Consider the following 14198-nt stretch of genomic DNA (forward strand, 5'->3'; position numbering starts at 1 on the left):
TGTGTAGAAGTGAAGTTAAACTTAGTCATCTCTTTTTTTGTTCTTTTTTCCACATTCTGTTTCTTTTCCTCCATTTTGTTATAGTGTTTACCTCTATAGCAGAAATAGCTCTATCCCTGCTAAGCTTTCAGATTAGCTGTACTATAGAATGGGCCCACTATATTTTTCACTGGAGAAAATTCTGTGGACTACCTTGGGTATTCATTAGGTGGCAAGTAGAAACGAGTTTAACAGGTGGCCTATGGAATTTTGGGGTCAAAGAAAGAAAGAGGTCCATGGAATTTAAAAATTTGAAAGGCATTCTCAGGAACTTGGAAAGATTTAAAGGCATCATCTCAACTTTTTTACTGAAGCCTTTTAAGTTGGGCTATTTTGGTCATCCAGAGGTAATATTTTCAAAAACATTCGTGCGTCATTGAAAATCCTACCTCTAATACGTAGATTCATTTCCTTAGACTAGTTGGCTCTCAAGTTATACTTCAATCCACTGTTTATTTAATTCTAACTGATAACCAATTGTTCATTGAGCATGTAGTATAATTATGTGTTCAGTAGTTAGCCACAAGTTGTGGGATGCAGAACTATAAGCTCTATTCCTTTAAAGAGTTTACAATACAGGTCAAAATACATTAGAAAGAGCAAGAAATGAAAGCCAAAATATAATTAAGTGTTAAAGAGCGTAGTGCAGAATGTAAGTGCATTAGGGACCTAGAGAGAAGAGATGGTGGAAGAGTTGGAGGTAGTCAAGGACTCTTAAGAAAGAGATAGAATTCAAGATGGATCTCACAGAGTAAATAGGGCAACACTCAAGAGACTATGGTTTCATTCCTCATGAGCAAATGCTTGGGTTTTAAATACTCGTGACTATCAGCATCATATTCAATCTCTAATTTTGAAATAAACAATTTTAACAGCATTTCCAATAATGATATAATAAAGACTCATAGTCCATTAATATATTGCATATGAAGAAAAAGTGTATTTTAGCTTTAATACATTGCCTTTACATAACACATTCAAATGCCTATGAGAATAACTTTTGAAGCTGCTTTTTGTCTTGAAAATAGCTCAGCACGTTTTTGTAAATTACTATGTCCATTTTAGTGATCTGTTCATTCCCAACCAGATGGGTGGATTGCAACTAATTTGCCACCTTACAGGCACTGTGGCATACCCAAGAAACATAGCTTATTTGGAAAAATAATAATTAAACTCAAAGCAGAGTCTTAAACCAAGTGATTCTGTAAAGATGTTGTTCTTGCATTGCCAGCTATATGAAGATTGCTTATAGGTGGAGCATAGAAAGAAAGGACTCAAACCAAAAGAAGTCATGTGGTCCTAATTTAATTCGGTATAGTCAATGGTTACATATTGATGAGTAAGAGAGATATTTAACCATTAGTGCTTTTTAAATTTTTTATTTACTAAATTTTATTGTTGCTGGGGTTCAAAAAATAATTTAATTTGGGAGGAAGAAGATTTGAGACTGGTTAGTCTTTGCCATTTAGTTTCAAGAAGATCAGGATGAAATGTAATATAAGCCTTATGGATCATAGTGTTGTTTTCTTCATTATATAGTGGAATCTTTTTCACTTGATCAATAGGCCACACAAAAAAATTAATAGTAGAGTGGTCTTTTATGTTGCCGAAACCCTGGAGATGATTTTAAGCAGTAATCTGTAGATTTCAAGATTGTGATCATTTCTCAATGTCCCTCATTGCCATTATATTCCTCCACAGTTGATGCAAAACCAAGCTAACTATGTTTCTGTGTAACTTATTATTTGAAAAATGAAAGCTGTCAGATCTAAGCAAGATATATTCTTGGCTATTTTGAAATTCTAAAAGCTGTCTCCATTGTAAAATAGAGAGTTGTGAGAAAAGTATTTGAAAATAACTCACTAAATACCTTATGATTAAATATGGCCACCTTTTTCTGCTTCTTGCTATAGAGCTATCCATCACACTCCTCAGCAGACATCAATTCCAGTCTTCCTCCGATGTCCACTTTCCATCGTAGTGGCACAAACCATTACAGCACCTCTTCCTGTACGCCTCCTGCCAACGGGACAGACAGTATAATGGGTGAGTCACAGAAATGCCAATTCTGATACCGACAATCGGTGTCAGGGTTTAATCATCAAGGACCTCTTTTTCCCTTTCATAACTGAATAGCAATTAGGCAATAAATATTAGTCACATAACAGAATGAACACACAAATGAACCAAACAGAAGTAAAATCACCGGCTTAAGCATAACCATATTTTTGGTCACAAGACACTGAAATTTAGCTATGTTCTACATTGCAAGTCATTAGATTGAACAAGGGTTCAAATAGACCAAAACTATCTTGTTCCTCACATTCAAAAAGGTGAACAAAGTCATAAGATGAGCCATCAGAGACTAGTGAGCTACAAAGCAGAATAGCTCTTAATGGTAGTTATTGACCACTTCCCAAAATGCCAGTCATTGTGCTAGGCTCTTATCCATGATGTGCCACTGTCTTCCGAGGACTGGTTAATGTGAAACTCTCAGGTGACTGCTAATAACTACATGAGGTTAATCTCCTGGAGAATGTGACAGTGTGGAGTCCCTCAGAGGGGAAGAAGTATTTGTTCACTTATGAGAGAGGAGATGCCTGGGCGTCAGTTGGCCAGAAATTATTTGCTGCTTTTTTAAATTAATTAATTAATTTATTTTTACCAAGGACATTTACTAATGAGTTAAGGTCCAGGAAGAATGCTGCTCCCATGAACTGAGCCATCATCCTCTCATTTCTTGTGATGTTCACTGTGGTCTTTTCCGTAGGTGGTTCCCCAGTCAGCATTCCTACTTTGAGGAATGAACTTGGCTGGATGTCCATCCAGCTGCTCCTGGAGGGAAGAGGTGGAGTTGGTGGGGAGATAGCTACCTGCTTCTGAACCAGCTTTGACACCTTGTTGTTCAGATGAGCAGCACAGCTTAGTGCACCAGGGTCTTATTAAAACCTCAGACTTCTCAGGTGGTCATTTTCTGTGGTTATAGCTCAAACTAACTCCTTGCTTGGCCCGAATGTCACTGTCAGAGCATCGGTGGGGAGAATACTCAGTGTTTGAGAGAAGATTGCGCAACAGAATAATGCTGCTGTTGAGTCCTCTTAGCTCTTTGCAGTTGTTTTCTTTAGAGAGTGTGTAGAATTTGGGGAAGTGGCGTGAATCACTTATGTAGGAAAGTTTTAGATGAAGGAGGAGAGATGTGTTTTGAAATGTTGGAAATATAATTTCTGCCTCAATAATGCCCTCCCTGCTTATTCAATAATATATCTCACACTTGAGATGAGCCATCTCGCAGCCTCTCCACTCCGCTATCCTAAGAAGCAAATTGAGGAGAGAGTTTCCATTTTTTTTAACTTTTCCTAACCAAGCTTCTACAAATATGTTGCATCAGTTTGACCTTGGAGAGCTACAGACAGAGGTCACATGGGGAAGTTTGTTAGCTATCAATGCAGTTTTGGCAGATTTGAAAAACAAGAAGAAAGAAAGCAGTGCAGAACTGAAAGAGTGAGAAAAGCATATTTCACTTCAGTGTGGTTTGACAAATGGAAAGCCCCTTTCTGCAGTCATGAGGTCTGGTTATAAAGAAGGATGACCGGTCATTCATCCTTTTACAAGACAGATTTCCTGTCTACTTGTGGTTTGAGTAATTTTCTTTTTTAGGAAAGTATGAAGGTGGAGCAGAACCTTGAGTTGAGGAAAACATACTTAGGCTCTGTTTGAAAAAAAAGTTTTTCTGATTGATTTGCAAAACAGTCCTCTTGAGAGAGAGGTACTATGACTTGGAAAGGACATATCAGGAAATGGGGTGGTTATCTCCATGAGCTGTAGACAGCTTAGCCACAGCTCTCAGTGGGAATGAGTGTTGCTTGGTTTTAGCTGGTCATCTTCATTAGTTTGTGGATGAACAGGAGAATCTACTTGTTGGTCTAGCCAGAGTGGAGCAATAGGTGATTTCTATATGCTGAGAATAGACTTAACTTATTAAAAACCATAGGGCCTTATTTAAGGGTCTTGACAATAATAAAGGAGCTATAATTTAAAAACAAAAGTATGAGATTTCTAGAACCCAGAAAAGGGCTTTTTAGAAATTTATTTCGTACATTATTTTACAATAATGGATGCACTTGTCAAAATCCACCAACAGAATGAGAAAAAGATGCATAATCTTTCAGAAAATAGGTAGACATGGTAATTCAGCATTTTGGAGGAGCAAACGTTTATTATTATGCATAAATACAGATATTACTTTAAGGGAGAACATTCTAGAATGTTTTTCTTTAAAATAATACGTTCACCAATTGTGTACGTGAAAATGCAGAGGAAAATTTAAGCATAATAAGCCTTAGTATTGCGGGATGTCTGAGTGGCCCATGGTTTTTCACACTTAAGTTCTCTTAGGCTTTGGTTTGATTTTTCGAGTGTGGTAGAAGTCAGTGATGGCAGCGTGTCTGTATAACAAGAACAGAAGCTTTCTCTTCTGATGTTAGTGATACTTCCCTAACAAACAGTATGGATTAATAGGATACATCTGCAGACTTTTGAAAATATTTGGCATATACTCACTCATTCTGAAACGCAGGAAGTAAAGAAATATTACGTTGCCTGTATCTCAAAGAACAAACAGAGCTAATTAAATAATTGGCAAATAGGGAACACATAGCCTGACACATGTTTGAGATTACACACGATTCTGTAGAAAATGACTGTAAGCAATACTAATGCCTTAAGAATGGGGTTCAAGCACTAACACATGGACATCACATTTTTCACATTGTCTTGGTAAAAAGTTGCAAGACAGTACAGTCTTTTCATACATGGTGTTGATGTCTTAGGAAGCTGCTTTTTCAGTTCAGAAGAGGGCTGCTGCCGTTTGTCTCAGTGTCATGTTATAATATGTCTTTCTGGTGGTCAGCAGTTGTCCTGAACTGACACGAGAACAACGCAGTGCATGTGGGGTGAGATACAAGCTCTAGAACTCTCAGAAGGGAACCTCTCTGTAACCACATTCCCCTTCTTCTTCTGTTCTCTGCATCTCAAAGGTGGAAGATGCCCACTGAGGTTTGCTATTTGTTTGGCTTGGGGGAGTGACTGGGTGTTTCTTGCTTTGTTTTCTTTTGCCCCATAATACCCAATATCATTTTTTTGAGAAATCCTTAAGAAGGATAAAGCTTACTTGGATTACATTAATGAGAGATTTTTTTTTTTTTTAATGACACATTCATCTGTGGATTTTCAAGAGAATTGTAGAACAAGGTATTTTATTCATTGCATACAGTCCACTACTTTTCTCAAGCCTTGCTGGCAAACTCTGGAGATCATATTAGACCTTTCTGAATTGAAAGGGTCATCTAATTACCCCTCCAATTAGAGGAATATAATGTATGGGACACAGCATGGATTCACAGTAGTGCAGCTGGTGGCACACCCAGTTAAGGAGAGAAGCTGTCAGGGGTCTTTGGGAGTTACCAGCATCAGCACCTTCTACTCAGTTCTTCAGACTTTTTCAATGTTATGCCACTGGGTATTCTCAGAAGCAGTGCAGTTCAGTGCCTCTGCATCTGAGCATACATACAGAGGAGGAAGTGTAGTAAGTTATTAGATACCAGCTATAGAGAATAGGAATGTCTGCAGGATAGTAACCATACACATTTGGTTAGCCACATATTTCCTTCCTATTTGCAATAATATCCAGTAGCCCTTCCGGATGGAAAGAAGTAAGAGGACCTCCTACCATAGCACAGACCACTGAGACTGCTCAAGGATGAGAATGTTTCGTCTCCCCATTGGGACATACCATCTGTATACATTCACAGGGTGTGACCCTTTGTGGTTTGAGGCTACACACACTCCCTTGCCCTCAGAGAGAATTGGTCATATAACTAACATAATGGTTATAATAACTATTATTGTTTTATTAGTCTTTAACTGGCCTGCTTTCTAATGCATGGTCTTTTCCATGTTTTTAAACCTCAAACCAAACAGGGTTGAAGGAACAGACTACCAAGATTGATTTAATACACCATATGCTAAAGATTACCCTGGAATATCTATCTGGTTCGTGAATTAATCTGGCTTAGAACTTTCACTTCTAATGACATGTTTGAATGACATCTTAGTATGTGGCTTGTCTAGTAGAAACATTATGTCCTTTTCCCTTTGAGGACTTGGTTTCACAGTAATTTTATTATTAGAATAGTCACATAATGTTCACTTTATATTTTACAAGAATACTGAGCCTTGAAGTAGTCGGGTGATGAACAAGCACAGAGCATAAGAGTAATATGAATTTTATCCAGCAATGTCAAGACATCTTAGTTATCAAGACCACCAACAGAGAACAATAAACTAGTTTGATTTAAATCTCCTCCATTTCCTGTGCACGATCAGGAAGCCCAACTTCCCCCTGAATTCCTAGGAATCCCTCCTGTTAAAAATTAGTGCATTGTAGTCTGTATACTTGAGTTTGTATTTTAAAATGGTTGTAGTAGGAGTGCTGGAAATGCTCCTTCTTTTTGTCATCTTTATAGATAAGCACATGGCATTGTTATACTGTTTCTAATGGTTTCATAACACAAGGGTCACTCGGATACAGTTTGGAAAAACCTACTTTGAAAGCAGTCATCTTCTGTCAGGCAAACACAGTGTGAATTGTGCTTCTTATTCCTTTGATGCCTTCATGATGTTCCCAGCCTTAGATGATGGGTGTGCGTTAAAGGGGCAACACATTTTCCAAATTCTGATTTTTAGTAGTTGATCCCAAGGCACCACTCATCCCAGTGTTTTGTTGAGGGTGTGTTCTAATGGGAATGAACATTTCCCCAAAGCTGAGGCTGAGACAGAGGGTGGTCTAGCATGTAGCCCAAAATACAAAACCCTTCTTTCTGCTTCATCTTCTAGCAAGCAGCACCACCTGTGTTCAAGCCATCTGAACAATACTTGGGTGGCAGGCAGTGTCGAAGCCTCCTACAAAAATTACAGTTCATCTTAATAACAGCTCATCTTCCATTCATATTTGTATGTTACAGCTCTACTTAGGGACTGATTATATTTCTCTTGGGCAAGATAAATTGATTAGAGCCAAAATTAGAAATCGATAAAGTCTTTACCAAGCAAATGCATTAGTTTTCATCTTTATTTCTGTTACATGGACATTTTGATCATCTCTAATATGAATTGACAAAAACCTTGGGCCTCAAAGAGCAATCAAGATTAAAGCTGAAAATGCGGGTTTGATGTATCTTGCTAAACATGGCCCACTTCTCAATGCAAAAAAAATAAAAATTCTGCCACTTGAGAATTAAAATATATTTCCTTTCCAGTTATACCCTTTGTTATATCAGTCACACAAATAAAAAGAGAAATCTGTAAGAGAAAGACTCATGTAGCTTAACATGTTCAGGCAATCCAGAAAGTATAGCTTCTCCAGTGTTTCCTGGACCAGAACAAAAGGCATTCCAAGTGAAAGGGCAAACTGGCCCCAGTAAACTGCTTTGAAATTTAAGCCCTTGGGTTTGGCACTCCAGCTGTTGCAAGGTAAAATGGCTTCATGTTAAAAAATAGTCTGTTCTTATCAGTGGTTTCCATGAGTAACCTTTGTAGTTTTCTGAAATATTTTCATGACACGATGAGGTAAGAAGTTGATTCTATTTTTAATTCTATTTCCTGAGTCATAATATCTCCCTGCATAAAACAGGCACTGATAGAAAGTTTAGTTAGAAAGGTGTAGTTCTAAAGAAATCAGAATGATCATAATATCTTGCCTCTTCTAACGTGTGATTTTTGGAGCATATATATTTAGTTTTTAAATGCTTCTAAAATATTTGTATTGGTTTTCAATACTTTGTTTTGTTTCATAAAAATATATATATATTATTTATAATCTTCATTTTAAAGTTGTTTAAAGGAAGAATTAATCTTTTGAAAGCCACTACTGTAGCAGATATTATCTGTAATGAAGCAATATTTTGTTCTTTTTTGGCTTAGGTTCTTTGTTAGATAATGTGATTTTTCCAATGTAGCTCTGAACTTTTTGTGAAAATCTGTATTCAAATCAAGCAGATATCACAAATTATTTTGACTAGTAGATCTAATTTTTAGGTATATAATAATGAAAAGAAATATTGCTTCTAGGAAAAAAAAAGATAAGTACCCCCAAATACCATGGTAATGCATACTGAAAAATGGTTAGTGTCATCTATATTTCACATCATTATTATTTTCTCTTTAGAATGGTTTTTAGGTTTGTTTGTTGTTCTTGTCTGAGGCAGAGTTTTGCTCCTGTTGCCCAGGCTGGAGTGCAATGGCGCCATCTCAATTTCTGCTCACTGCAACCTCCGCCTCCTAGGTTCAAGCGATTCTCCTGCCTTAGCCAGGCGTAGTGGTACATGCCTGCAATCCCTGTTTTTAGTTTTTAAAGGACTCCTTAATGCAGAAATTCTTCTCATTTTCACACTAGATATAAATTGTTGTATTTTATCTTATATTAAATATTTTTAATACTCTTGATATCTGAGCTGCTCCCACTGGTCCAATTGTATGATGTCAGACCCTCGTTTCAAAGAACTTGCTTATATAATACCTATCATGAGTACTAATGACTCATGTATTTTAATGTCATAACTTTGTGATTTGGAAAAGAAGTTTGTTTTGTCACGAGGTAATTGTGTTCTTCTTATGTGCCAGTTTTCTTTCAATATTTTAGCAATTAACAAATAAATATGGGTGTGGGTTTTGTAAACCAAATAAAGTATGTATCAAAACATTATCAGCTGGGCGCCGTGGCTCACTCCTGTAATCCCAGCACTTTGGGAGGCCAAGGTGGGCGGATCACGAAGTCAGGAGTTCGAGACCAGCCTGACCAACATGGTGAAACCCCATCTCTACTAAAAATACAAAAATTAGTCGCCGTGGTGTCGTGTGCCTGTAATCCTAGCTACTCGGGAGGCTGGGGCAGGAGAATCGCTTGAACTCGGAAGGCGGAGGTTGCTGTGAGCTGAGATCGTGCCACTGCACTCCAGCCTGGGCAACAGAACAAGACTCCGTCTCAAAAAAAAAAAAAAATTATCTAACTGACAAACTCAACATATAAATATATGAAAATAACAAGCATAAATTAGCTATGCTAAGCAGAGGTGAGGAGAATTAAATTATGACCTGGAAAAGCCGTAGAATTGGAACACTGAAGATCCCACCCCACTACTGCATTTTACAAGTGTGGAAGGTGATGACAGCACATTTGTAAGAAAGAAGGCTCTCTTAGTTCAAGAATGGGGCTGGAAAGTCTTTGAAATTATATACCTGTTTAATGAAGTTTTGCGTGGATTCACTGGGTGATTTAACTTTTCCTTTTCTTATTTCACAAAATAGTGAAAAAAAACCCTTCCCCCAGAATTTTAATAGGTTTTATTTAGATACTAGTCTATTTGCTAATGTTGAGGCTTTAATAAATACAACATACCCCAAGTGCTAGGCATTCTGTTAATACTGAAGACCACAAGAATCCTGGAAATCCCATTTTATCACTTAGTTCTAAAGGCAAGATACCTTCAAGTGATATATGTTAAAGAAAGCTGGCTTTGAATTGTATACTGGAATATATGTCTCTTATTATTCACAATACTCTTTGTTCTTCGCTTTTGTAGATAAAAATACCAGTGGAGATAAGCTTCATGAATATGTAGACTTACTTTATCTCTGGAATTCGAGACCATATTGACTTTTAGTAGCATACCAGTTCACTTTTTTTAGTGTGAACACAGACTTTTAAATATGTGGAGAATATATGTTATTTAAAACATTAAAAATATTTTCTCTCCTTCCACAGTGAAACCCCGTCTCTACTAAAAAAATACAAAAAATTAGCCGGGCGCGGTGGCGGGCGCCTGTAGTCCCAGCTACTCGGAGGCTGAGGCAGGAGAATGGCGTGAACCCGGGAGGCGGAGCTTGCAGTGAGCCGAGATTGCGCCACTGCACTCCAGCCCGGGCGATAGAGCGAGACTCTGTCTCAAAAAAAAAAAAAAAAAAAAAAAAAAAAAAAAAAAAAAAAATATTTTCTCTCCTTGTTAGACAGACCTGTTGTGGAAATTTTTGTTTGTTTGTTTGTTTGGTGTACTGTAGGACTGTGAGACGAATACCCCGTTTTGCTATGTATCAAATTTCTATTTATTTGAAAACAAGTGGAAGTTATTTGTGCATTTACTATAAATTAATATAAAGAAAAGCCAGACTCTGAGGACTCCAGAGACCTGAAAGTTGTCTTTACTTGTCAGCAATGACCGTCACATAGCTTGCTACATTCACCAGCTCATCAACAGCAAGGGGAAGTCATAGCAAGGAAACCATTTTATCTTTAAACCAAGGTGTCAGGTTTATATTTTATCTGTAAAAAAGTAACATGAATATATTTGACATCTACCTCAGCAAACAAATTAATGCTAATTAAAGATTAATGTGTTGTAATTAGCATTAAAAATGCAATTAAATTGTGAGTAAATGGACCAGGAATAGAAAATTGTTAGACTTCTCACTGCCTGGTTTTTATATTCTGCCTTTTGTTTTTGCAGCAAATAGAGGAAGCGGGGCAGCCGGCAGCTCCCAGACTGGAGATGCTCTGGGGAAAGCACTTGCTTCGGTGAGGAAATATTGACTTTGGACTCCATATGTACCATTGTAAAGGGTGAACTTTAATCAGAAGTGGACATTTGGAATTTTAGAAAATGAATGGCAAATAGCTTTGATTTTTGGAAAATGCTAGCTTTCTTGCATAACAGTCACTGGAAAATTTCAGAAGGCTCTGAAGCTTCCAGTATGTAGACAGTCTCTTTCTCTCATCCTCAAAATGGTACTAAGCTGCACTCAATTATGGATGTGGGAATATTCTCCTGGCCTTTGGGTTTATAGGTTTTTATACTGATGTCTTATTTTTCTCTAAAGTAATATGGGTGCACATTGACCAGCTAAGACTGCCTTAGCAAGGAATAGTTCTAAAACACTTTGAAAGAGGCATTTGAAAAAAAAAAAAAATGACTATAACTGAGGTCCATGAAGAATTGTCACATAATTGGCACCTGGGGGATTCAGCTTCTCTGCTTTGCCCACCTACTGCCAGAAAGCTAAAATTGAACATTTCTTGCATGTTCCCTGATGACAAAATGGCATACCTTCATTGTCTCAGAGAGTATATCTGGTATTTTAGTCAAAAGCTAAACATGGTCATTTAGAAATGTAAGTGGAGGGCCGGGTGCTGTGGCTCACACCTGTAATCTCAGCACTTTGGGAGGCCGAGGTGGGAGGATCACTTGAGGTCAGGAGTTCAAGACTAACCTGGCCAACATGGTGAAACCCTGTCACTACTAAAAACACGAAAATTAACTAGGCATGGGTGGCACATGCCTGTAACCCCACCTACTCCGGAGGCTGAGGCCGGAGAATTGCTTGAACCTGGGAGGCAGAGGTTGCAGTGAGCTGAGATTATTCTACTGTACTCCAACTTGGGTGACAGAGCAAGACTCCATCAAATAAATAAATAAATAAATGTAAGTGGAGATTTCTTTCTCTAAGATTTTGTCTCTTCAGTTGGCTTTTACCATTGGGAGCATTAAAAAAGTTTGCACTATATTAGCATTGCACCCTAAGTAAAAGTTTTTATTTCATCTGGGCCTTCTGATGCTATGGAATCAAATGCCTAAATCTGGCAAAAGAGTGGCAAAATATCTTAGGAATGATCCTGTCCAACCTCTCATTGTGTAGATGAGGAAAGGAAAGTTCAAAGTATCTGCTTGACTTACACATAGCCACACAGCCAGTAGGAACGAAGAGTTGGATTAAAGTCTGCTGACCCCAGCCTGGCTCCTTTCCCACCACCCCATACCACATCAGTAACTCTTGTTTTGAAAAATTAAAATAATTGTTAAGTTCTTCATTTGACAATTTTGGTACAGTAGTTGATTATTACATGTATTCTGTAACTTGTAAGTTTTAAATGAATTGCGTTGACAACTTTGTAGTTTAGAAAAATGTGAATTATTTTAATGAATGAGGGTGTTTTTTTTTCCTCCCTATTGTTTTAAGATCTATTCTCCAGATCACACTAACAACAGCTTTTCATCAAACCCTTCAACTCCTGTTGGCTCTCCTCCATCTCTCTCAGGTAGTGTATTTCAAATCCCATTTCATCATATAACAGTTTATAAGAAAGATTCCCCCCTTGTACTTCCTGATTTTGTAGGTGGAAACTCACTTCCCCCCAAATCCCAAAGCTTAGCATTCCTATAACAGACAAATAGAAAGGGTGGGAGAGACAAATTACCAGACAATAGTATAGTCGTTTACATCCAAACCTTTTCTTAAAAATTAGATTATCTTTTTAAAATATACAGGCATATGGAAAATGTATTTCTTACACTTTTCTTAGCTCTGCAGAAGACACCCAACAGCAGAATAATGTATTCCAATAAAACGTCTCAGATGAAAAAAACTCAGTTAATATAGTCATGAATATGAATATAGACTATATAGTCATCAAATATAGACTATTTAAATGGATCATTTCCTGCAGGAATTTCAGGCTTTCCAAATTCCCTCTTTAAAGTACATGCCATTGGGATGTTTAGAGAAAACTATAATTTTGTAAATAAATTGTGAAATAATTGTGTGGAGTAGAAGGGATGTTTGACTTCAAAGTATAACACATTCGTGTGACCTGTGGCTTCAAATTGAATAACTATAATTTGTAGAATTATGTCAGTAAATGATTTCACTTTTCAGGGGTCCGTTTAAGAGACTCATTGTCTTTCCAATAAATGCTTCCAGAAAGCCTTCCTTGATTCATGTCTCTGCTCTTCGGGAAGGAGAAAGGTGGCTTATTAAAAAAAGCAAAACAACAACAACAAAACCTAAATCACATCTGTACCTGACGGAAACCTTACCTTACTGTAATTTATAGTGGAGTTACTTGGCGTTTGTTATTTCCTGCATGCAGCTCTCATGGCCCAGTGTAAACCTGGCTCCTTGGTCGAGGACAGGAGGTTTCATATTGCCTCAAAACTTTCAGAAATGATGGCCATGGCGTAGCTGGGATTTAATATCAGCCTCTTCCAAGCCTCTGTGGTATGGGAAGATCACAGAATAGAGAGGGCAGTGGGATTCTGCTCTGTATGTCCAGAGAGACCACGTTGAAACTGGGAAGCAATTGAGGTTTTAAGAGGATAATCAAACGTTCCCCCGGTAGAAATAGAAAGTAGAGTTCAGTATTGTTGTACTCCTCGGGTTCTGTACCAGATTCTTAAACTCTGAAAAATGATTTCAATTGTCAGTAACCCCCTTTCGAGACCACAAGAGATACAACAAGGGATAGAGGAATCTGAGCAGGTGGAACTCCAATTTCCACATTTCAAATAAAGTTGCTTTCATTTTATTCATTTTCTAAGTTAGAAAAAAAATGTTCTATGGTATCATAATGTTTGAGAACAACTAATGTAGTCTGATACCCTGATTTTACAGATAAGAATACTGAGTTCCAAAAAGGGAGTTGAGTTGTTGAGTTTATTACCAGTAGTAATAGCAGAGCTTGGACAAAAATCTGGTGCTCACAGTTCTGCCATCCATTTCTAGATTAATGGTGGGAAAGAAAAATTAGGATGCACAGTCATTCTAGGAAACATCACAAATTCCCTCAACCTGAGTATCATGCTCTCAGTGAAAGGCACAGAAACAAGGCTAGAGATGCCACTTTTTGGGTCTTGGTAATGCATCGTGGAAGACCACATGTTAGGAAGAAAGAACTTTTATGAAGATGCAAATATGGGGACAGATTGCTATTTTCACACCGACGGCTCTGTCCAAATTCTGTCAAGAAAAGTAATTGAACAAAATATTCTATTTTTATTTAGCATAAAAATATACATGCACACCCAGAAAAGACAGGAAGAGTGGATTTTAAAAGTGCTAACAGTGTCGGGGCATGAGATTTCAGTGAGATCATAGCTATTATTTTTTCCTTTTTTGAATTATGTATTTTCCAAGTTTTCTACACTGAATGTGTATTATTTTACATTTGAAGTGTTTTTTATTTTGTAGGTTAGACATGTAATATGTATTCTAACAGCAATCTTTTTTTACCTTCAAGTTTAATGAATCATAAGAAATTTATTTTCGTCAGAAGA

General features: G+C 37.4%; 1 protein-coding gene across 32 annotated transcripts in view; it reads left to right on the forward strand.

The window, feature by feature from the left end:
- TCF4 (transcription factor 4) overlaps window positions 1–14198 on the forward strand; it is a 412360-nt gene that overhangs the window by 363622 nt on the left and 34540 nt on the right. For 29 of the 32 annotated variants that reach the window (XM_055298211.2, XM_055298308.2, XM_055298369.2 and 26 more), the window contains 3 exons: window positions 1953–2085; window positions 10599–10666; window positions 12106–12184. In XM_055298211.2, the coding sequence (XP_055154186.2) occupies window positions 1953–2085; window positions 10599–10666; window positions 12106–12184 (280 nt within the window). Of the gene's footprint in view, window positions 1–1952; window positions 2086–10598; window positions 10667–12105; window positions 12188–14198 lie in introns of all 32 variants that reach the window. The other 3 variants (XM_055298289.2, XM_063641799.1, XM_055298219.2) reach the window with 1 other exon arrangement.

The sequence above is a fragment of the Symphalangus syndactylus genome, chromosome 1, assembly GCF_028878055.3.
Source record: "Symphalangus syndactylus isolate Jambi chromosome 1, NHGRI_mSymSyn1-v2.1_pri, whole genome shotgun sequence".
In the NCBI taxonomy this organism is placed as follows: domain Eukaryota; kingdom Metazoa; phylum Chordata; class Mammalia; order Primates; family Hylobatidae; genus Symphalangus; species Symphalangus syndactylus.